The sequence below is a fragment of the Lepisosteus platostomus genome, chromosome 1, assembly GCF_059453375.1.
Source record: "Lepisosteus platostomus isolate fLepPlt1 chromosome 1, fLepPlt1.hap1, whole genome shotgun sequence".
In the NCBI taxonomy this organism is placed as follows: domain Eukaryota; kingdom Metazoa; phylum Chordata; class Actinopteri; order Semionotiformes; family Lepisosteidae; genus Lepisosteus; species Lepisosteus platostomus.
In genome coordinates, this window is record NC_142611.1 from 54,406,742 (window position 1) to 54,430,391 (window position 23,650).

The following is a 23,650-nucleotide window of genomic DNA, read 5'->3' on the forward strand; positions in this document are numbered from 1 at the left end:
TTACAAAACAAAATTTAAGAATCCACCATTTCCGAACATTACAAACATTCCCTTGCATAGTGAGTAAGGCAGGGATAATGTATATACGTAAATTAAGAGTACTGAATGAATTGACCAATTTTGTGTGTGCACAACTAAAACATATTGCACTTGCTTTAAGAAATAACGGTTTCCCAGTTTCTGTCACTGGGGTTTCTAATACGCTAAGCTGTTTTGTATGGTAAATGTCTGTTAATGTTTTTTACTGATTGCTAATCTTTTGGTAGTACTGCAATATAACTATTTGAATTTGTTTATCGCAGTTCTGATACCCTCGGATCTGAGATCTGCTGCTGGAGAGAGATACAGTAGCAAGGCTAATTATAATGATTTATCCTGTAACAAGGATGGTCGCGTCCATTTTCAGGGAAACTCTCCTGTCGGCCAACAGACATGGCTCCGTGGCATCTTAACGTCATGGGCTGTGAAAATCAACTTCACGTTACAGGGGGTGCTAAGAGCACAAGAAGTACTAGAGTTACAGTTTAAGTATAAGCACAATCGACGGTAAATTTCCTTGAACCGATAAATTAATTATAACTAAAAAAACATAATTAGATCTTTTATTTGCACACATAATTAAATTAGATCAAATATACTGTTAACATAAAACCCCTGCGTTCTAGGTGAGTTGCGCTCTTCCATACAGGTAGGACGAGCAGACAGAGCTGCGGGTCTGAGGGGTGGCCGCCGGTTCAGCCTGGCTTGATAACACCGAGATCCTAAACAGAACGGGCTTACGTGGTCACACACATTCGATTACCGTGACTAAGATTAGTAACCATATGATTCAGTGTGTGGCGCTGTCGGAGACTGTGGGTCAGGCCTTTATGCTCCTCCTTGTCCTCCCCAGTTATCTGGGATAGCCTGTGCCGCGATCCCTGCAGTTCAGCTTGACCCCAGAGACAGCTGTTCCTGCGGGAAGACTTGCCGGGGGGTTGGGCGCAGAGGGCATTGTCTTCAGCCTGAGCAATACGGCTGGGGATATTAAAGCTAAGTTGAATTTAATTTTAAAGAGTAATGAAACGCAGCCGTGGACGCAGGGCCAGGGACACAGGCTCCCACAGACGGCAGCGTCCGGGCCCTTGAGCTGCCAGCGCTCGGCGCCAGAGAAGCGGCTGAAACAACAACAGCTCAGCCACAGCTGCAGTGCGGGGTCTCCCGCGGCCGTCGCCGCAGTGTCGAGCACCATCCGCACAGAGTGCCGAGCCGGGGCCGGGGCCGAGGCCGAGGCGGAGAGGATGGACAACTCTGTGTTGCATTGCGTCACATGATGTGTTGAGCTTGAAATTGCCGTGGTGGTGCTGCCCGATGCGGCCATGCAAATACAGGACCGTTTCATGTCATGATATTTCAATTTACTTGCAGAGAGTGACACGGGGACTGACTGCATGTGCTAGCGCGGCAGGCGTGTGCGTGATCCACGCCCACTGTACACACAGACAACAGGTCGGACCGGTGCTGGCTGACTCTTAATTAGAGCAGCAGTTGTTAGGCGCAGGAGTGAGCTGGGCTCCTCTGTTGCTGTCCGGCAGTGCACTGTAGTCGGCTTTATCGATGATCAATTATCATTAATTCGGATTTGCGCAGTCGGCACTGGTTGTGTTGAAGTGCGCAGCGTGTCGCTCTCTCTGGGTGCAGCAGGACAATCGACACGGAGGCCTCGCTACATAAAACCGGCGCGTACAGCCGAGGTTCAAGGTTTCGTTGTTTTTTATAGTTTAGTTTCCTTGTTATCGGTAGCTGCAATGCATCACAGACGTGTCACCACGCCTGTGGCTGAAGGCGCTGCGGTCCCGTATAGCTAAACTGCTGGGCTCTGTCGCTGTTCGCCCGGGAGAGGCGTGTGACAGTGGGGACAGAGAGTTGTTTACACAGTGAACGCCTGCGGTTTACGGCAATTCCCACTGCCGTATCCATTGCCTGTTCGGCGGCCGGGTTTCGAGCGCGTTCCGCAGTGATGGAGGCGGGGGACAGCGGCTCCACGGCCGGGCTCATGAGCCGGTACCAGGGTTCGGCCCGGGGGACCGGGGTGCCGGAGGAAGGCTGGCGGATCTGCCTGGCGCACGAGTTCAAGGAGAAGAGGAAGCCCTTCCAGGCGCGAGACGTGTCGCTGGCCAACATAGTGGAGCACCTGGGGCTGGGGGTCAGGTGAGAGGGCTGGTCCGTCTGTCACTATTCTTCTCTCCGTCTGTCTGCACAGCAGGTGCCAGAGCCTTGCTGCTCCATAGGTGCTGGCTGCTATTCTGATTAAATCTGCGTGAACAGTCAACAGGAGTAAAAGGGATATATTCGTTGACTCTGCCAGGCAATGTGGTCTGCTACAGAAACTGGTTACACAAAGCAATTGAGAGCACATGTGCTGTGGAACTGGAGCTGGTGGACGAGCTGACGGCGGTCAGCCTGGTGTGTTCGGGGGAGAGGTGTGGACCCAGAGTGGCCTGGGCAGAGTCACCAGACTGGGGACACAGGGTGAGGCCAGCAACCCAAAGATTAGGATGAACTGATTAGGAAATTAGTGCATTCCAGTCTGACAAGGCACTCCTTTGTGCAGGAGTGTTGGGGACTCTGGTACAGGCTGCCTAGCCAGTGGCTGAAGCAACAGTGTACAGTAGCTCAGTGAGGCTTTGAATGCAGAGAACCACAAGAAAGACGGGTTAAAATACCTCTCGGTAAAACTTGCATTCCTCTCAATTCAGTGGCCTGCATGCCTGTGGCACGATTAAATATGCTCTTAGACACTTGATTATTATTTCATATATCTCCAGACACAGAAATGTGTTATAAATGTAATTGGTGAAACACTATCTGACTTCTGGTCCTGGTCTGCCACACAGTGGGACTGCTGAGTTTCACTCACATGGGGGTAGATGAAATATATTCTGCTAATTTAAAGCAGAGGCTTGTTCTAGAAATGAAATTATGTGACTGAGACAATGACAAACAGGCAGCCTGTGGGTGGTGTGCAGAAGTGGTGTGTTCAGGAGGATCTCCGTGTACAGCAGCTGCACCTTGAAGAGAGAAGGTGTGGGTTGTGTCTGGTGGTGTGTGAAGTTAAGAGTGAAAATGTGTGTCCTTGTGGTGTTGTGTGTACAGAGAGGGGTGTGAAGGTGTGTGTGTTCTGGGCACAGGTGTGAAGAGTGAAGGTGTGCTCCTGTGTGTCTCTGCTCTGTGCGAAGAGTGGTCTGTGTATATGTGTTGTGAACTTGCTCTCAGTGCAAGAGCATTGCTAGGATGAACCATTGAAAACAGAACCAGCCTCATCTTCTGCAGGTCAAGTCTGCTGTGTGAGAGGGCAGAGTGCTGTGGTTGTCCGGGCAACATCCACAGCACATGTGTGGGAGTTTTGTCAGTGTGGATTAATGAGTGACAGGGAGATTAGCAGTTCCAGAGCTAGGGCAATAAAACTGGTCTACGAAGCATTAGTGTTTCTGCAGTTAAGGGGAGGAAAAATCAAAGAACTAAATAAGAAGATTATTGAAATGAAAATGTGTTCTAAGAGATAATTGGCATTGGTTTATAAGAGTAGGCTGTACCTAAATAAATCTAGCGGGTTACTTTAGCAAGAATCTAGTGCACTAGACAGCTTTCGGGAGTCGGGCACAATATAGTATCATTTCAGAAAGATTTTGATTGATACCACATGAAGCTCTGCCTACGAGCTTACAGTTCCAAGATTTCAATGTAAACAAAAGTACGCATGGATAAAAAAAACACAAGAAAAACATAAAAGAGAGGGGAGTAGTAATAATAGCTGTTCCCTCAGATTGAGGCCTTCAGTGAAGCAACACAGGGCTTAGTTGTGAGAATGCTGCTCTTGCCAATCTGTTTTCCTCATCTGGACTCTGCAAAAGTGAGTAAAGGTCAGATCCACAGGTGCTGTAAAACTAGGTGCAAACAGTCTAGCAACAGCGCAAGCCGTATCAGGAGACTGACAAAACACAGGAATGGACAAGGCCTGGCAAATGAAATTTGAAGTGGATTGAATGTAAAGATATAGACACGGGGAGCAGGGAGAGGAAATACCAGTATCAGAAGGGTGGTATGGAGCTGAAAGGAAGAATGTAGGAAGAAAATCTAGGAGTTTACATCGACTCAGCCCACACTAAATACTGCGGGAATGCAACAAAGAGGCCAATGAATGTTTATATTCATCTGAGTGCATAACTAACAGTATGCACATAAACACTAGACTATACCAAAGAAGTCATGTTAAAAGCATTCAAGAAAATCGTTAGACCTCGCTTTGGAATATTGTGTTCAATTTTGGTCAACATTTTACAACAAAATGCTGCTCCAGAGCCACAGTAAAGGAGAGCCACCTAGACTCCCTCCAGTCTGAGGGAAGGGAAGGCTAGGAGGATTGCATACTAGGACAGGCCAAGGGAGTGGAATCTCCTAATGATTTTATGTGTCACAAGCAGTGGTGCCAACATTGAAATGCGAATTAAAGATATCATCAGCAAAGGGCATTATTGAGCAGAAACACATATTCCAGAATCGTGATATCTGTGTATTCATTCAAAGTGCGATTCAAAACGCAACCGCAGATCAATTGACTGCAAATTATAACCTGGAGTGCATCCATCCATTTTCATTAAAAACAGTCTGCTGAGAGCTTTCATGGAGTGGGAGTGGCAATGGACCTCTGAGCTGTGGGAAAATGTAAAGTGGTCAGATGACGGCGATCGTGTGACAGTGGTTGCAGTCACGATGCTGACACAGACAGAGGGCTTGTAACCGACTGACTGTGGCCAGAGGCTGACAGGGGCCATGATGTTATAGCCAGCCAGCAGCCATATCACCCTGCAACTCACAACTGGCAACCCACTGAAGCTAAGCAGGTGTGAGCCTGGTCAGTACCTGTGTTCAGAAAAGTGCTATATAAGTATAAGTTATTATTATTATTATTATTATGTCTCTGCTTGCCTGCAGGTACCTGAGGTGGTGGTACAGGAAGACTCAAGTGGAGAAGAAGGCTCCTTTCATTGACATGTTTAACGCCCTCCCCTTGAGACAGATCTATGGTATGAGCTCTACTCCATCAAAGTGCTCAAAGGTATGAGGTGCAGTTTTGTTGAATGTGCTTTAGTTTCTCAGCACATTGTTCTCGGTCTTTCAGGTGCCCCTATGGGAGGGTTTGGAGGAGGTACCATCACTCGAGGTTGGAGGGGGGAGTTCTGCAGGTGGCAGCTGAACCCTGGAATGTACCACTACAAAACAGTTATTGCTAACCAGGTAAGTCTGAGAGGATGGGGAGTGGAGGGGCTCAGGAAGGCTGCATTCTCCCCTCACTGCCAGGCGATGTTGGGAGGCATGTTGGAGACAGAGTGAGGGAGTCTAAGCAAAGGGGGCATGTTCAATTATTCATCTCTTATCAATATTTTAGCTGCTGTGTCTTAGTCTGATTATAAAGTGGTTGCCATGGCAGTGCCATTTATAAAATAGTGCACTCATCTGCTCTCTGTACTACGGCCATTGGAGCTGGCTTTAAGCAGAGGGGAAGGATAAAGAATCAAGTGTAGAAGGTGAGGACCTTAACAAGAATGATACTTGGGGTGTAATGTGAGGATGCTGCATCACACCGACTCTTGTTTCGTTGTTTTATTGTAATCTGCACAGGGGTTGACATTAACAGGAGCTGAACAGTGGTTTGACGAGGGTATTGGGATACAGGCCTGCCCTCAGGAAGGCCGTCTGTGCTTTGTGGCGCGTTGGGGGGGGTCTCAGGCAGTTCCTCACTGTCCTCCATCCCGTTTCCATCTCAGTTCACAGTGTGCCTGCGGCGCGGAGGACAGACAGTGTACCAGCAGGTGCTCTCGGTAGAGCGCCCCCCCACTCTGCAGGGTTGGAACTGGGGGTACTGTGGCAGCTACGCCTTCTACCACGCCCTGTATCCCCGTGCCTGGACTGTCTACGACCTGCCGGGGCAGAACGTCACGCTCACCTGCCGGCAGGTGTCTCCCGTCATACCACACGACTACCAGGTATCCGCACTCTGTCACACAAGCAGGCGATGGCAGATGAGAGGAGGTCCTCTGGCTGTTGACAGCTAGGATACTTCACCTCTCGCTTAGACTGGGGCTGTACCCACCAAGTGGAGAACTGTATTGTAGCACTAATTCCTAAAAGTCGGCACGATACAGAACCAGGAAACTACCGACCAATCAGTTTTACATCTCTTACGGGTAAAGCTCTAGAAGCTATAGAGCTAAATACTGAAAACTTGGCATTTAAAAGGGGAACTGCAAGCCTATCTTTATGTTTTGGGGTTAGAAAGAATTGGCAATGATGAGTGCATTTTGAACTACAATGAAAGTAAAATGTACACAATAACAGCGTCTGTCACAGTAACAGTGTCGGTCAGCGACCTTCACTTCCTGAGACAGTTAAGGAAGTGGGGGATGAGCAAGACAACACTCACCAATTTTTACAGTAATACGATTGAGAGTGTCCTGACAGGTGGTATGGTGGAGCCAAGGTACAGGACAGAAAAGCCATACAAAGGGTTGTGAGGTACACGTAGAAAATCACTGGGACCGAACTACCCTCCATCGACCGGATATATCTCAACCGTTGCCACAACCGGGCTTGAGCTATACTTCGGGACCCAATTCACCCTGGCCACGATCTGATTTCGCCTCTGGGTTCTGGTAGGAGGTGACAAATAGGTTCAAAAACAGTTTCTTCCCCCAAGCAGTCCGCATCTTAAACAGCTCAAATTAATTAGCACCTGCACATATTAGCACCTGTACTTTAAGGTACTGCACTGTTTGCACTATGTCCTATTTTGGCTGTATTCTAATGTCTATTGTCTAAATTTATTATCCATGTCCGTTTGTCATTCGTGCCTATTTTTTTTTCCTCTAATGTTACTGGGTGACGAGTAAGCATTCCAATACACTTGTTGTATATGGCAAATAAAGAAATCTTGAATCTTGAATTTTAACTTGTAAAACCTCCAATTTACATAGTAAAATAGAGGTAATCTCCAGGTGTGTGCAGCGCCATATTCTGCGATTTAGGTTGAGGCAACAAACTTTGTGATGTGAAGCGGCCTTATTACATTGTTAATAAGCAGGCTTGTGAATTCATCTCTTTTTAATCCAGTAGAAGTATTTTCAGACGGATGCAACTTGTTAACTCTGCATGCAGATCACATTGGAACATGCAGTAAAATGTCTGCTGCACATCCTGTACTTATTCGCTCGTCCATTACATTAGTCATTACAGTGACTAGTGAGCAGAAAGGGCTGCTTCACGTCACAATTCTCACAAACTCTTGCTCTCCTCTGTGGCGAGAACAGTGGTTTTTGACAACAAGGCTACTATCAAGTACTTTCACAAAGTTCACGATTTTGTACTTAATTTAGAATTTCTAAAATTTCACAATACTGTCAATGTATTTTGTTACCGAAGTGTCATAAGTAGTCGGGACTGCAGCTCACCTTTAAGGGCATGGCGAACAGTCATTTAGAGAAAGTGTTAATTCATTTGCTCGACTTCATGGAAGAAGAAGCAAGATCAGTTGATAATAGCACTAGATCCCATCCACACAGTATATTTCTAGAATTATATTTTACATTATATAATATTTATTTAATTAATATTTTCAAATTGTACTCAAAAACTTTAACTGGGAAAGGTAATATAGCTCCTGGATCGTTAACTGCTTGAAAGCTGACAGTGCGTCATCTTAAGGGACAGCTTCTAACTCTGTAGATGTAAGTAGTGGTGTACCACAGAAATCTGTTTTAGGCCCATTGCCCTTCTTGCCCTCAGTAAATTGTTGATCTATATCAACAATTTAGATTCTGATGTTGCTGACAAACTAGTTAAACTTATTGATCATAGAGGGAAAAGGTGGCAAAGGAAATACAGAAAAGCAGATGGGTGGGGCAGACACTTGTCTAATGAAATTTAACATTAAAAAGTGAAGAAGATGGAACACACTGTACATATCACATGTATGATTCTGAGCTGCGTGAACACATGAAAGGGATTTGGATGTTTTTTTCATAGATTTTTCTCTATCCTCATCAGGGAAGTCTTGGGGAAACTAGAAATTAGAATTTGCAAAACTGATATCTGGTCTCAGAAGTGTACTGTATATGCATATTAAGGTAGATAAATCTCTTCAGTCGAGAACGGAGATTGAGAAGAAATTTATATATAAGGTAAATACTAGAAGATTTTAAGGGGTACAGACAGGGTCAGCCCAGAGGACTATTTTACTCTTATTAGGGAAATAAGGGCACAGGGTCCCAAACTGATTAATTTAAGACAGAGAATAATCCATGCCTCTTTCTGCAAAGAGTAGCGGGTAAATGGGATGGGCCTCCTAGTCAGGTTGAGGTCAAAGCTCTTGGCCATTAACAAACAGCTGGATGACATTTTATTTTCACTCAGCTGAACTGTCAAAGGAGCATGATGGGTTGAATGTCTCATCTGCTGTTTTTCTGCCCCTTTATTGAACTTTAGTTTCTCTCTGTGTATATATACTGATGGGGAAAAAAGAAATGCAACTCCTCCTCCTCCTAACTCTGGCCCTGCCGTCTGCGTAGAACAGGCTGAAGAGTGACTCATCTGTCAAGAGGACCTGATGCCACTGCTGACGAGTCCATCACAGCCTCTGTCTGGCCCAAGCCAGTCAGGTGTGACGTCTAGGAGGTGTGAGCAGAGAGCCTCTGACAGGTCGCCTTGCTCTAAGGCCAGCAGCATGGAGCCTCACTGTCCTGTCACTGGTGCGGGCATTGTGTCTGCCTGCAGTTTCAGCAGCAGTACGGGTGGCAGATCTGAAACGATCTCTCAGATGGACCAGTCTAATGTGTCGGTCCTGCTCTGGTGTGGTCACTTGAGGGCGACCGGATCTTGGACGGTCATCTGTTCTGCCGGTCTGCTGAAACCTTCTCTACAGTCGGGACACAGTGGAGCAGCTTACTCCATAGTGTCTGGCAGCGCTGGCACATGACATGTCTGCCTGCAGCATGTCAATGGCCCTCTCCCTTGCTTCTGGTGACATTTGAGTCATTCACAGAAATGCACAGAAAACTGACTGTGTGTGGCCTTTTTTCTTGCAGTGACCTAAGCTTTGAATTATGGCCTTCTTAAATGTGACCTGATCAGACATTGTTCCACCTGGACCTCGTTGGGTAAAAGTGCACCTAATGAGCTTTCATGTGATTGGAAAGTTGCAATGCCTCACTGCACAAGCTGTATTGGTGGCCAGAGGACTTAAATTAAATTGACAACTTTTTGTGGAAGTACATAATCTATAATTATAGTATTCTTATTCCAGAAAATGTTGCGTTTCTTTTTCCCGTCGGTATATATTTGTTTGTTGCTGAGTTACTGAGCATTTGATCACAGTACTAAATATTAACTCTATGGAGAACGTGACCAGCGACATATAGAGAGTGATGCCACTCTTTGATATCACCATGTTTGTTTTTGAAAAGCTCAGAATTGCAATCTGAAATGGGACAAAGCAAACAAATGACATAGGATACTGGCACCGCCATGTGCTCGCAGTGATGGTGGGTTTATTCTCCCAGTAATCTCTCCCTCAGGACTCAAGTCTCCCAGCTGCCGTGCTGGTTTGGGATGTGGAGAACAGGAACGACTTTGCCCTGGAGGTCACCATCATGTTCACCATGACCAACGGGACAGGCCACAAGGATGACAAGATAGGGGGCCACTGGAATGAGCCGTTCCACCTGGAAAAGAACGGGGAGGCTGTGTCTGGGGTCCTGCTTCACCACTGCACCCCTGTGAACCCCTACACCCTGGCCATCGCAGCACGAGAGCAGGTAGGGGACCATGAAAGCAGTGGCCATAGCCGCTGTGGAGTGGGTGGGTGGGAAACCATAGCCCTGGACAGAGCAAGGGTGGAGAACCTTCGAGAAGGTGTGTTCTAATAGCGATGATAGGAAAGTCATTCTCCACAGGGTCAATAGGGCAGGAAGGTTGCCATGACAACAGGACACCTTAGGCACTGTAGCAGTACTGCTTGTAATGGCAAGTAACCATGGCAACATTATCGCCCTGAAAATACTTGGGTCATTAATAATAACTACATTATTGTGCTGTTGCACACTTCCCTTCCTATATAGTTTATTTATAGGCTCAATAAACTCATCAAGAAGGCTGGCACTGTGTTGGGGATGAGCCTTGACCCCATGGAGGTGGTGGCTGAGAGGAGGATGCTGACCAAACTCACAGCCATCATGAACAACACCTCTCCTCTGCTTCATGGGACTGTTACTGGGCAGCGGAGCACTTTTAGCAATAGACTGCTCCAGCTACGGTGTTCAAGGGAACGTTTCCGCAGGTCTTTCCTCCCGGCGGCTGTCAGGGTGTATAACGCTGCCCTAGGCTAGGACTGTCAGCCCTTCATTTGCTCCTCTATGGACAGCATGTTTGCTCCATTGTACTTTTTGGACAATCAGTCTATGCACATATTTTATTGTTTTTACAGTGACTATGATCAGCACATTTTGCACACACCTATGTATTTATTTATTATTTTGTATTATAACTATTCTGATGTCTGTTTTGCTTGTCTTGGGCTGCACTGCTGTAACACATCAATTTCCCTACGGGATTAATAAAGTATTATCTATCTATCTATATGGTAGATTAAATTTCACTTGCTATTTGCTCTTAATTAATAGTCAGTTCCTGTATGGTTGCTGTCCAGGTTTATGTTGTTATTGTTCGGCTCAACACAGTAGTGCCTTAGCCTCACCATGTTATTAATTCCACTAATTCCCTGTCCAATTCTCCTTGTCTGTCCCCAGCCGGGCAGAGAGATCAGCCACCAGACGTCCTTCAGTCCTCAGGGGACGTGCAGTGCGCTGTGGAGTGACCTCATCACTGACGGGCAGCTGGGCTCCCCTGATGGTACAGCACTGCCCTCTGTCCTTCTAAAACATGTCTTTCTGCTGGTTCTGCTCCAGCTGGGTCTTAAAGACAGCTCAGTGCTTCTATACAGGTCTCGGGAGGCAGAGTGGGGCAGGTGTCAGCAGCTTGTGAGTTCTGAGCCTGTCAGACTGCACACCCGAGAACATTCAAGCAATACATCACAGTCAGCAAGTACCCCTAGATCCTCTCACAGCTGGTGTTAAGCTGATGGTTAGCAGTCAGAATCCAATAATACACAGAAACACGATAAATTTATCAGAGGTACGAAGGTGATGCTTCATTAGTAGTGTTCTTCATCTAAGGAAGGATTGGTCGTGTGTGATGAGGTCACACACTAGACGTTAAACTTCAAATAGCGCTTTGCATGATGCGACAATGGCTAGAGGAAATGTCTAAATGGGAAATGGGAGACTCTGAGGAGCCTCCTTGAATAGGAGCTCGTAGATGTTTATTGCTGTCAGACCACTTTGTTCAGCCATTACTTTCACCAGTGATCTCTCCAACTGGGAAAACTCGACATGCTGCTGCTGTATGTTAGAAATCAGTGACATTGTGGAGAAACAGGTACTACAGTGTAGAGCATTTTGATTAATGAGATCTGAAAGAAAAGTGTCTTGGCTTTTCTGTGGATGGTCTGCACAGTGTCTTGGTACCCAGGCTGTACTAACACTGTAGTTCTTTACTACATTCTGTCCAAATCTGTCTGACTAACTTTTCTCTTGCTTTCCATGTCTCTGCACCTCTCAGGCCCTAGTCCTCCCACTCAGAAAGGAGAAAAGGTGGCGGCAGCTCTAGCGGCTCGGTGTACGGTGGCTGCAATGGGCCAAAACAGCCTGGAGTTCAGTCTTGCCTGGGACATGCCCAAGGTGACCTTCGGCGCTGGAGAGAGAGAGCACCTCAGGTACAGAGAGAAGCATAGATTTGATAGCAAATTCAAAATGTTTTGCTGATACCTTTAATCGTTTTTTGAGACAGAGTCCAACTCTGGTTTGTGCTGCTAATCATTATGCAGAATATAATTAAAATATTGGCTCCACTTAAAACCTTACTGACGTCAACCAATTTTGGGACAGCACAGCTGAAACAGCACAAACAAACGTGAACTAAATTACAACACAAACCAGACAGCACTACCTTACCCACTGGTATACCCACAAAATGGAACTACTGTATGGAATCTCAGAATAAACAATATCCCAGAATACCCACACTTGCCGCAATCCGAACAGCTTCCAATCCCATGCTGAGGTGAAAAAACTAAATAGAACTGGCAGTCCAGTACGTGATCTCCAGTCACAGTCTAAGAGTGAGCCTGTCAAATGATGCTGTTGTTCTAAATGTAGAATGTTTTGCTAATTGTTATGGCTTTGGCAACACTGTAAATCATCGGGCAGGCAAATACTGCTCTCTAAATTTGAAATTTGAATTGGAGAGATCAGGTACAGAGGCAGAAATGAGACAACGGAACAGCTCATTTTAAAGGAAACTGGTGATCTCTGATGTGCCTACTTGAGTGTGATGCAGTTTTGTTCTTACATGGGCTTATAGCCGGTGACAGTGGGTGTCTTAGCCTGTAATGTTCTGCATTCCAGGCGGTACACACGTTTTTTTGGCGGTAGTGGAGACGCAGCACCGGCACTCAGCCTATATGCTCTGACCCGGTACCGAGACTGGGAGAGGCGCATTGAGGACTGGCAGAGACCCATCCTACAGGACAGGTACCACCGATTACTGAACTGGACATTTTGAGCAAGACTGGGCTGCTTTCTGTTATTAGGCAAGATTAAACTGGGAGATTGAACTGCAAGGTTTAGACTGGATTAACCAAACTGAACAGGTCTATGCTGACCTATCTAAGCAAAAAAAGGTTATTTTCTCATCTGCTCTCCATGTCTTTTCCCTCGATTTGAGTCAACAATTCACACACAGGCACGTGCTTGTTAAGTACACCTCTCTCTGTGTCCTGCACTCTCCAGGTCCCTGCCCAGCTGGTATAAGTCCGCTCTGTTCAATGAGCTGTACTTCTTGGCTGATGGGGGCACAGTGTGGGTGGAGCTGCGCCCAGACTGTGACATTAGCGGGGGGCTGCGCAGCGAAGAGGGGGGGCTGCCTGCACAGCCGAACATCATCCGAGAGTACGGGCGCTTCGCCTACCTGGAGGGTGAGGCCGGCACACTGTGTGTTGTGTTACAGCTCTTGCAATCACACTTTCAGGAACCTGTGAACGTCTCCACTAACCCCTCGGGATCGATTGTTCTGTTTGTGTGGCGTCTTGGCTTCTGTGTCACCCTGAGGGATTCTCAAGCAGAACCTGCCTGAGTCACTGAGGGGGCTGCCTGCTGTCTTCTGACACTGTTCCAGAGACACTGCTGGGGCTGCCTGTCAAATGATCTTGTATACCACCCCGCATTCTCAACTAAACTGAGTCACCATTCGTTTTCATGTAATGAGACGACAGCATAATTTAAATAACATTCTAATAAATAAAAATATAAAAAAATATATATTTCTTTTTCAGAAAGCTAATCTGAGTTAGCTAATCTGAGTATATGATGATTTACCTTTTTGAGAAAGGGTGGGTCGGGACAGATCTAGCAGTGATTTGTTATACTGTCAGTAAATGGTTGGAGTGTTTCTGTAAGGCCTGTAAGTGTGGGGCTGTGTGTATCTGCGTTTTTGTTTTCATTGTTCTGTTTTACTGTCACAGGATTTCTGCCCCCCTTCCTCTGAAAATACCCCAGGAACTCCCCTCCTCCAAGGGCACAACCTGAAAAAACACTGGGGATAAAACTCTGCCTGTTATTGAGCATCTGTTTAAAGGGAGAAGCCTTTAGATCCTTTATGAACTCTGCCTTTATTTCCAGGTGGCTATGTTAGTTTTAAAAGGGCAGAATGTGTCACATTAATCCAGTGTTAAATGGTTCCAGTCAGGGAGGGCAGAATTCCTCCTCTTCTGCAGCAGAACCAATATCCTTCATTAAGATAGACTTAAATACGTTCTCTTCAGGCTCTAGGCTATTTCAGGCCTTCAGTAGGACGCTGTAAAGAACTACACAGCTCACAGCTCACATCTCTTGCAGGAGCAGGTACATGTATCGAGTAGTCTGTATCATTGTGTACAGTGTGTTCTGTGCTGAGCAGACCGTGTGTTTGCTGTGCCGTGCAGGTCAGGAGTACCGGATGTACAACACGTATGATGTTCACTTCTATGCTTCCTTCGCGCTCATCATGCTGTGGCCCAAACTGGCCCTCAGTCTGCAGTACGACATGGGTGAGTCAGGGCCAAGCAGGCTCACAGAGTGCTCGGGAGAGTGTTTGTTGTGTACAGTTGTGTGGAGATAGTGGCTGGTGAGGGACAGTACTCGGTGTAGAGGCTGTTGTGTATCCATGTGTTGTGTGTCAGTGAGTTGTGTAGTGAGTTTGTTTCCATCTCTCCCTGTCTCCAGCGGGCTGGGTGGTGCAGGAGGACAGCACTCAGAGGCTGCACCTGATGAGCGGACTTGTGTCTCCTGCCAAGACCAGGAATGTCGTCCCACATGATATTGGAGACCCAGGTCAGGCCTGTCCCTCTGTCGCTCCCTCACCACTTTTAGTCTCTGTCTCCGACTCCTTCTCTTTGCCTGTCTTGGTCTCCACAAATGTTCTTAGACCTCTCTGTCTCCAGCAATAGTCACCAACATGTACATGATTGATATCTAACATTTAAACCTCTCTTTCTAAATGTGAGCTGAAGAAATACCTCTTTAGTTTTGAATATCAAGGTCTTCTATTCTTCCAGAACTGATCTTGATTCTAATTTAATAAGCACACTTGTGAAATCATTTGAAAAGGAGGGTGGCAGAGATAAAATAAATCCATCATCTGGGCTTGTGCAGACATGACATTTAATGTAGGTACATGCAGAAATACTTCAGTTGTATATCTTAAATACAAAGATAGGAAATTGATCTGGAGGATGTGGCTTATGAAATGAAGTGAGGTTTTTTTTTGGATGCCTTAGTGTTCTCATTCACACAGTCTGTTGAAGCTGACATCCTGGAATCCTTTCAAGAAACAAGTGGAATAACCAGAGGTGCAAGATGTGCTTGAAATTGAAATCGCATCTTCTGATCTGTGACCTTTATTTTGTTATGGTTTAAAATTAATATTACAGATACTTCCCCTTCATACCAGTTGAGAACCATGTGGACTTTTTCAGTGAACTGCAGTTCCTGCCAGCCAGTGCAGGCCAGTTCCACGGTGATGGTGCTGACTGGTGCTCATGTAGTATCTACCCAATTGTACAGCTGTCTGCTTTTACACTCCCACCAGGTTTGCCAGTTAGAGTAAGACTCAAAAAAAGTTTCAACACTGAACCATCTCTCTGGAGGAATTTGAAAAGTGTGTCTTCTCTTGTGTATTTGAAACAGGATGGAAGAACAGCGCTGCTCCATCTTGGCTTCTCTTACTTCACCATCTTGTTTGGTTTCCTTTCTAATTACATCTTGAGTTTGTGTTTTCAGTTTCAATTTGTAGTTGTCTCTGGGGAGTGTTTCGTTGGAGGCAGGACGCACCTGTGTTAATGTGGCTGTCTCGGTTGCTCCTCAGATGATGAGCCCTGGCAGCGGGTCAATGCCTATCTGATCCACGACACAGCGGACTGGAAAGACCTCAACCTGAAGTTTGTGCTCCACGTCTACAGAGACTTCCATCTTACTCAGGACCAGCAGTACCTGCAAGACATGTGGCCCATCTGCCAGGTCAGCTCTGCTCGCCGGTTGCCTCGGCCCCCCACATCGCTCTTTCGCTGCCAGTAAAGTCACGTCGAGGTGGAGAGAGTAAAAGTAAATGAGAGTAAACTAGCAATGGTGGGAATGCAGCAGTAACTAACCCCCCCTCACCTGACCCTGCCACCTCCACAAGATACTTTAAAAGAGAGGTATCGTGCACAGATACCTTCTGTGTGTAGGAATAAGCTTTTTCCATGTAATAGCAGTGAGGATGGAAGTGTCAGGGTCAAATCAGCACAACATAAAATGGCAGAAATTGTGACTCAATATTTCTGTGAGCTGGGAGACATGACAGAGCTCCTGTCTGTGTGCTGTATTGCTGCTGCTGTGGTATTTGGGCCCTGTCTGAGCTCAGTGTGTGGTTCATCTGTGTTGTATTGTGTCTGATGTGATATTTTGCCCAGTCTAAGCTCAGTGTCCGTGTTGTATCTCTCATGATGTGGTGTTTCAGCCCTGTCTGAGATCAGTGTACAGTGTGCTGTATCTCTCATGATGTGGTATTTCTCCCCCAATCGGAGATCATTATATAGTGTCTGTATGCTGTATCTTTCATGATGTGGTATTTTATTTTCCTAATTAACTTACTCAGGCTGTGATGGAGTCAATGATGCGCTTTGACAAGGATTCCGACGGTCTCATCGAAAACTCAGGCTACGCTGACCAGACTTATGATGGCTGGACCGTGACTGGACCCAGGTGAGGAGGACAGGGCGTGAGGTATTCTGGGGGCTGTGCAGTGTTTTAACTGGGGGACCCAGGTGAGGAGGACAGGGCGTGAGGTATTCTGGGGGCTGTGCAGTGTTTTAACTGGGGGACCCAGGTGAGGAGGACAGGGGTGAGTTAGCTTTTTGGCATTACCAATGAATTACAGTTTTGAGTAAGCAGAAACACTTAACAGAACACTTATAAAAAAAACATTATTTATAGATATCACATAAAATATTATGAGACATGCTATGTGATTCTGTGATGCTCAAGATTTGTTAAAAGAAAGCATTCGGTCTCTCTGTGGGTACTGTGGGGACACTAGAGTAGTAAAGCTTTCTTAGTGTGTACTGTGGGGTCTATAGTGTGTTAAAGCTCTCTCTGTGTGTGCTGGGGTGGCGGTAGTGTGTTAGAGCTCTCTCTGTGTGTACCGTGGGGGCGGTAGTGTGTTAAAGCTCTCTCTTTTTGTACTGTGGGGGTGGTAGTGTGTTAAAGCTCTTTCTGTGTGTACTGCGGGGACTGTAGTGTGATGTATTAACTCTTTCTTTCTTTCTTGCAGTGCGTACTGTGGGGGCCTGTGGCTGGCAGCAGTATGTGTGATGTATAAGATGGCCAGGCTGCTGGACAAGGAGCCGGTGTACAATCGCTACAGAGACCTGCTGGACAGGGGCAGCTCCGCCTTTGACAGACTGCTGTGGAATGGTAAGGGGGCAGTGAAGACAGGGGTGGGTATTTGGGGTAATTGTAAATAAGTGTAATTAGCCACTTTGGCTGATAAATGAATAGGAGGCTTTTTGGTTAGGGAGTGGCCAAGTAGGTAGTTAAGTGGGTGCAATTCTGAAGATGCTCTGAGGCTACTTGATCAGTCCAATCTCAGACCTCCTCCTTGGGACTTACACCTGAAGGTGACAGAGTTACATTAGCTACTTAGGCCATCTTGCTACAGACAACAGTAAGACTGAAACTTAAAACGGCAGTGCGGACTGTGCAATACATAGACCAACAGAAAGACCTCAGGGAAGCTCAAGAGACACCTATACAAGAGCATTCTTATACACAGTTATACTGGTGCTACTACATTCAGCTTTCAAATCAAATCAAATCAAAGTTTATTTATCAAATGCACAACAATACAGCGTGCAGCAGTAGTTGCTGGCAATGAAATGTCTTTTCTGCAAGCTCACAAAAATCACAAGAATCACAGAAATCACAAAAACACAAAAATCACAAAATTGAGGTTATGAAAATAAGGTTACATAATAATAGATGTAATAGAAACGAAAATAAACTCAATATGAGTAGAGCTGCTATGTGTGGTGTATACAACATATACAAGTAGTGCGGTTATGTGGTGACTAGGTCAGTGTGAGTGACTAGTTTGATGGTTAGTGAGTTAGCTTTTGTGACTAGCTGGTTAGTGACTTGTGTGGTGGTCGCTTGTTAGTTAGGGTGGCTAGTTTTTAGTGTAGTGGTTAGTGAGTTTGTTCGGACACTCCGTGGCTAGTTTTGTGGTCACCAGATAAGTTTGGGTGACTAGTTGGCTAGTGTGCTGGTTCCTGAGTTAGGGTTGTGAGTTTCTAGTGTGGTTCTTACTGGGTTAATTAGGTCTGGTTAGGAGGAAGGTGGAGCAGACTGAGCAGTGGGGCAATATCAGGGAGGGGACAGGCTAGGAATAGATTAGTTGCCAGGATGACACTCTTTCCCTGTCTCTCACCCTGTAGGTCAGTACTATAACTATGACAGTAGTGGCCGGGTGTTCTCCAACAGCGTGATGTCAGATCAGTGCGCAGGACAGTGGTTCCTGCGGGCATCTGGACTGGGTGAAGATGAGTTCCAGGTCAGTCAAGTCAGTCCCTCGCGATGCCTGACCCCTGGGATGTTCTTCCATGGCTTTGCAAGTCTCATTCCTCCAGCGCTGTGCCGCCTTTCCCTCTCCATCGCCGACCCTCTTACTCCTCCAGGGCCTCTGGGTTGGGGGCCTCTTGGTCCAGGGCAGTTGATCCAGTGATGCCTGAGCACCTGAAAGGCTGCCAGAACAAATACAGTGAACCACTGGCATGCCATTTGAGAATGTAAAGTAAATGAGATAGACATTAATAAATGGATATCAAACAAGCCCAACCCTCTCACTTTCCTTCCTCCTCCTTTCCTCGTAATTGCTCAGTTTTTTTGTGTGAGCTCAGGTTTGTTCTCCCTATATGTCCATCTCCCAGGCGTTTCCCGTGGAGAAGGTGCGCCGGGCTTTGAAGACCATCTATGAGCTGAACGTGATGCAGTTCGCCGGGGGCCAGATGGGAGCCGTCAATGGGATGCGCCCAGAGGGCGTGCCAGACAGCTCCAGCGTCCAGTCGGACGAGGTGTGGGTGGGCGTAGTCTACGGGCTGGCGGCTACCATGATCCATGAGGTAAGAAGGCCGGCAAATGACTCCCTGTGAGAAATAAGAGAACTGACACAACTAGAGGGCTGGGCTAGAGATCGAGTCGGACTACAAGCACAGCACTGATCACGTACTTATCAGCAGGCTGAAAGGTTTCTCAGAAAAGAGCATTTGATAAGTTTGCCCATCTATTAAAATGCTGCTGCTGTGAGGGTGACAGATTTGAAGGTGCTGGTGCACAATGTAAAAAGTGCAGGAATGGCTGGTGAGTCTTAGGCACTTGTGCGCATTGCACAGAGCTGTGAAGATGGCCGCCCTCTAAACAGCACAAATGATTAAACCCATCACATTCCTTAGTGCTTTATTTGTGCTGGTGTGTGCCATTGAAAGGAGTGTTTGTGCTGCTTTCATTTCCTTAGTACCTTATTTTTTGTGGGGTGTGACATCACTCAATGTCCCTACAACCCCAGGTGAACCGAACTGGTGTGAATCGTTACTGCTGCCTTTGTACCGGTTTGTGCTGTTGAAAGTAGCGTTTGTGCTGCTTTCCTTCCTGAGATAGAGCTTGCTCTGTTTTGTGGTGTATCGTCACTCAGCCCCTCTACACTCAGCCCCTCTTGAGCACAGGAGAACTGAACCGCTCAGAATCTTTAGTGCTGCATTTGTCCTATTAAAAGCAGCTTCCGAGATGCTTTTGTTTCCGAGATACAGCACCATAATTTTCGGGTCACTATGTACAGTGAACTTGACCAGTAGTAGCACAGTCTGGGCAGTTCAGGCACTGAATAACTTCCTGTGAAAATAACATTGTTTGAAATTTTGTTTTTCTGTTTGTCCTGGGGACAAGGTGGAGGTTTTGCATTTAATACTTGTATTTTCTGTGTGTTTGTGTGAACAGAAAAATTAAATGTGTCTCCAATATTGTACTGTAATCACAAGAGTTGCAGTTTCTGCCTTAAAAAGCAAAAACTAGCAAACAGTTGCATTTTCTTTATCAAGGGTTTAGCTGCCATGACATAATCCTTTGCAGCTGTGTCAGTATTTTTTAAAACTGAAGAAGCAGCAGAAGAAAGTTTCTCAAGAGTCCTTTTTAAATAAATAGGCATCATCATCAATAGGCTTTTCAAAGTATTTAAAGATTCAACTCTTCTGACATAAACAGACATGCACACACTCACACCAAGGCCAATTTTCCTAGAAGCCAATGAACCTACCAGTATGAGTTTTTGGACTGTGGGAGGAGACAGGAAAACATGGAGGGAAAACCACACACGGGTACATGGGGAGAACATGCAAACTCCACACATAGAACGGCAGGAATGTATTCCAAAGGCAGCTCAAACAAATGAGACGGGTTCGATTGATGTCAGTGATGTCAAAGAAATAAGGCGCTGTAACGCGGTGGGTTTAATTGTTTGTGCTGTTTGTAAGAGAGCCAACTTCACAGAGCTTTTGCAGAGTTTGGATTCTTATTTACACCACTAGAGGGGGATGATGCACAACTAAAGGTGGAAATCACATCACATCAGAGGATAGCCAGATAGTCTCTAAAATATCTGGGTCTTTGATTACAGATTCACAGAGGTTTACATATATGTGAAAGTGTCCTTCAATACTTTTTTGTACATTATCCGTTTTGAAATCTCTTAATAGTTTAAGGATATTTGTAAAAACATTTTTGCTTTCACATTTATCTTTTGTTTTTTCCCTGTGGGTGCAAAGGTTCGTGTTCTTTAGGCTATCTGTTCTGTTCATGGTGGCTAGGGTGTGTAATAGTCTCCTGACTCCCTCTTCCCTGTTCCTCTGTCTCAGGGGATGTTGGAGGAGGGGCTGAAGACAGCAGAGGGATGTTACCGCACAGTGTGGGAGCGCCTGGGCATGGCGTTTCAGACGCCAGAGGCCTACTGTGAGAAGGGCATCTTCCGCTCGCTTGCCTACATGCGGCCTCTCAGCATCTGGGCAATGCAGCTGGCCCTGGACCAGAGAGCGGGCCAGCCCAGGGACTCGGAGAGCCAGGCAGCTGGCCAGGACGCTGCAGAGCCTGCAGCCAGGACAGAGGGCGAGGCCGTACAGGCTGTCCCACGCACACAAGCTTTCTCTCCTGAGACTGTTATTGACACTGCACAGGTTGTCCAGTGTCAGAGGGCCAGTGAGCAGGACCCATGAACCAGGAAGGGGTAGAGCCACAGTATGGCACAGTGACATATCTGGAGACCCCCATGGCCCTCTGTCTCTACCTCTGCCAGCATTACTTCACAGAGCTCATCAGTCCACCTCTCCTGATCTCCTTGTCCTCTCTGCTCCCTCACAGGGCTCATCAGTCTACCTCTGCTGATCTTGTTTTGACCTCTCTGCTCCCTCACAGAGCTCATCGGTCTACCTCTCTTGATCTCTTTCTGTCCTTCTCTCTGCTCACTCACAAGCTCCTTTCAGATCTCCTCTCCTTGTCAGTCATCCTCTCCCTGCCTTTGCTCTCTGCTCTCCCTGTGTGTGGTGTGGTTGATGACTCTGTGCACAAGGGCTGGAGTCAAGCTCTGTGTCAGCAGCTGTCCGTGTCTCACAGGCACAACCAGCTTGTTCCCCTGGCAGTGCAAGAGCAGGCTGCATGCCCGGTGATCACCTGACTGCTGTTCTCAGAATGACTGCTGGCGCCAGGTGTGGCTGCAGAATGAGTGAAAATGCACAATCCTTAATCCCAGTGCACCTCATCCATAGTCACTGACTCCAAGACAGCATGTTTTTATTCAGATCACTGGAAGTGTCAGGAACCTGGATGACTATAAAGTCACACACTGTGCACCACAGGGTGAGGCCGTGTTAATATCTCCCCTCCAGCCCTGAGGAAACCCCTCACAGGGATGTGGATGAGCTACATTGGGTACTCTCTATGGTTTTATGACTATAAATGAACACTTGAAGTTTTAGGTGAACTCTGCTGTTTCCAGTTCTACTGTACAGTGTGGGTTATGGAGTGTTTGAAGTTTTTTTGTGTGTGTTTATAGACATTATGTTTTTAGATAATCTGGCAGGTAATATGTGGAATGTTGTATATCAATCCAGAGCTTTCCAAGCAAATAAAAATGAATGAATACCTTCATGATGTTTCAGTGCCAGATGTTTTCAGGAAATTTGTCCACATCAGTTGTCACACTGAAGTTAAAAAGAAGTTAAAGTTCCTTGCTGGTGCGAGCAGCATGTACAACTCCTGCGTTCCTTCTTCAGTCTCCTGAGGCCTCGCACTTGCGCCGACTCACAGCCTCCCCCACCTCCTGGGATTTCGTCGTCTTGCTGCCCCCCTGACCTGGGGCCTCGGCCTCTTGCCAACTCGCAGCCTCCCAGACCTCCTGGGGCCTCGCCCTCTCGCTGACATGACCTCCTGATTCAAGGCTCAGCGCCACAGTTAGACCTGAGATAATCAGTTGTATATCAATTCTCAAATCTGAAACCATCAAGAATCTGAAAGAGAACGAACAGTGTGGTCAAGCCTGATTGTCCAGGTGTTTGTGGTTTGTAGATGGAGTAATGCTGCGTTTCTATAGCACTATTATAGCTAACTAGTGACTTGAGTTAACGCCAGCAGCCATATCACCCTGCAACTCACAACTGGCAACCCACTAAAGCTAAGCAGGTCTGAGCCTGGTCAGTACCTGGATAAGAGACCTCCTGGGAAAAACTAAGGTTGCTGCTGGAAGAGGTGTTAGTGGGGCCAGCAGGGGGAGCTCACCCTGCGGTCTGTGTGGGTCCTAATGCCCCAGTATAGTGACGGGGACACTATGCTGTAAACAGGCACCGTCCTTCGGATGAGACGTATAACCGAGGTCCTGACTCTCTGTGGTCATTAAAAATCTCAGGGCGTTTCTCGAAAAGAGTAGGGGTGTAACCCCGGTGTCCTGGCCAAATTTCCCATTGGCCCTTACCAATCATGGCCTCCTAATAATCCCCCTCTATGAATTGGCTACATTACTCTGCTCTCCTCCCCACTAATAGCTGATGTGTGGTGAGCGTTCTGGTGCACTATGGCTGCCGTCGCATCATCCAGGTGGATGCTGGACATTGGTGGTGGTGGAGGGGAGTCCCTATTACCTGTGTCCGGAAAAGCACTATATAGGTGTAAGCAATTATTATTATTATTCAGTTAGCCTTGCAATCCCTCACAATACTGTGCAGTGACCGATGGGACTTGCTGCCTTATCGTATATTTATTTGACCACCTCCTTACCCATTGCACCATCACACCAGTGCAATTTACTTTTGCACCCATTTTCACAGCTGGGAATATACCTGCCATGAAGTATCCTGCTCCGGAGTAGAGCAGCAGTGCTCCAAATGGGATTTGAACGCAATCTTCCAGATACAACTCCAACTCCAGTGACTGGCAGTCAGAGCTAGTCACTTCTGCTAGTGATGTTAATGGCAGCTTTGTATGACTTCATGTGAAAAGTGGAGGATGGTCTTTCTCTGTCCCTTCTGGAGTGGTACAGGGCTGTTGTATGTTAACAGCATGAGGATACACTGGGACAGCAAACTCTAAACTGCTATACATTATAATCATTAGATGAGTATGCATTTTATTTTGAAGCCTTCCATACATTCATCTGATCATAATAGAACAAAAACATGCTTTGTGTTCAACCCATGATTTCAAGTGACTAAGTATTGGTACACATTCATTTAGATTTCAGTGTGTAGAAACAATTGGTTTCTTATTTCTTTGAGCCTTTAACTGAATAATGTCTGCCATCCATTGAGCTGAGCTCACACAACTTTGTGATCATCAACATGCTTTGCCAAAGTTTTGCTGCAGCCACACTGTCTTACCTAACCAACTTCAATGTT

General features: G+C 46.4%; 1 protein-coding gene across 1 annotated transcript; it reads left to right on the forward strand.

Moving 5' to 3' along the window:
- Positions 1 to 712: 712 nt before the first annotated feature.
- gba2 (glucosidase, beta (bile acid) 2) lies at positions 713 to 21,911 on the forward strand. Its single transcript, XM_088632655.1, has 17 exons — positions 713 to 2,190; positions 4,975 to 5,066; positions 5,162 to 5,277; positions 5,808 to 6,026; positions 9,609 to 9,848; positions 10,839 to 10,941; positions 11,710 to 11,863; positions 12,555 to 12,680; positions 12,939 to 13,123; positions 14,129 to 14,233; positions 14,409 to 14,516; positions 15,550 to 15,701; positions 16,321 to 16,427; positions 16,996 to 17,138; positions 18,158 to 18,273; positions 18,650 to 18,841; positions 20,627 to 21,911. The coding sequence occupies exons 1-17, from the start codon at positions 2,000 to 2,002 to the stop codon at positions 20,978 to 20,980; spliced, it is 2,703 nt and encodes a 900-aa protein (XP_088488781.1). The 5' UTR covers positions 713 to 1,999; the 3' UTR covers positions 20,981 to 21,911.
- Positions 21,912 to 23,650: the final 1,739 nt, after the last annotated feature.

Excerpts from the sequence above, each read along its gene's own strand:
- gba2 (XM_088632655.1), top strand. The coding sequence starts at position 2,000 with ATGGAGGCGGGGGACAGCGGCTCCACGGCCGGGCTCATGAGCCGGTAC. Across the intron at positions 12,681-12,938 it reads AGACCCATCCTACAGGACAG|GTCCCTGCCCAGCTGGTATA; the intron begins GTACCACCGATT and ends TGCACTCTCCAG. Across the intron at positions 14,517-15,549 it reads ACATGATATTGGAGACCCAG|ATGATGAGCCCTGGCAGCGG; the intron begins GTCAGGCCTGTC and ends GTTGCTCCTCAG.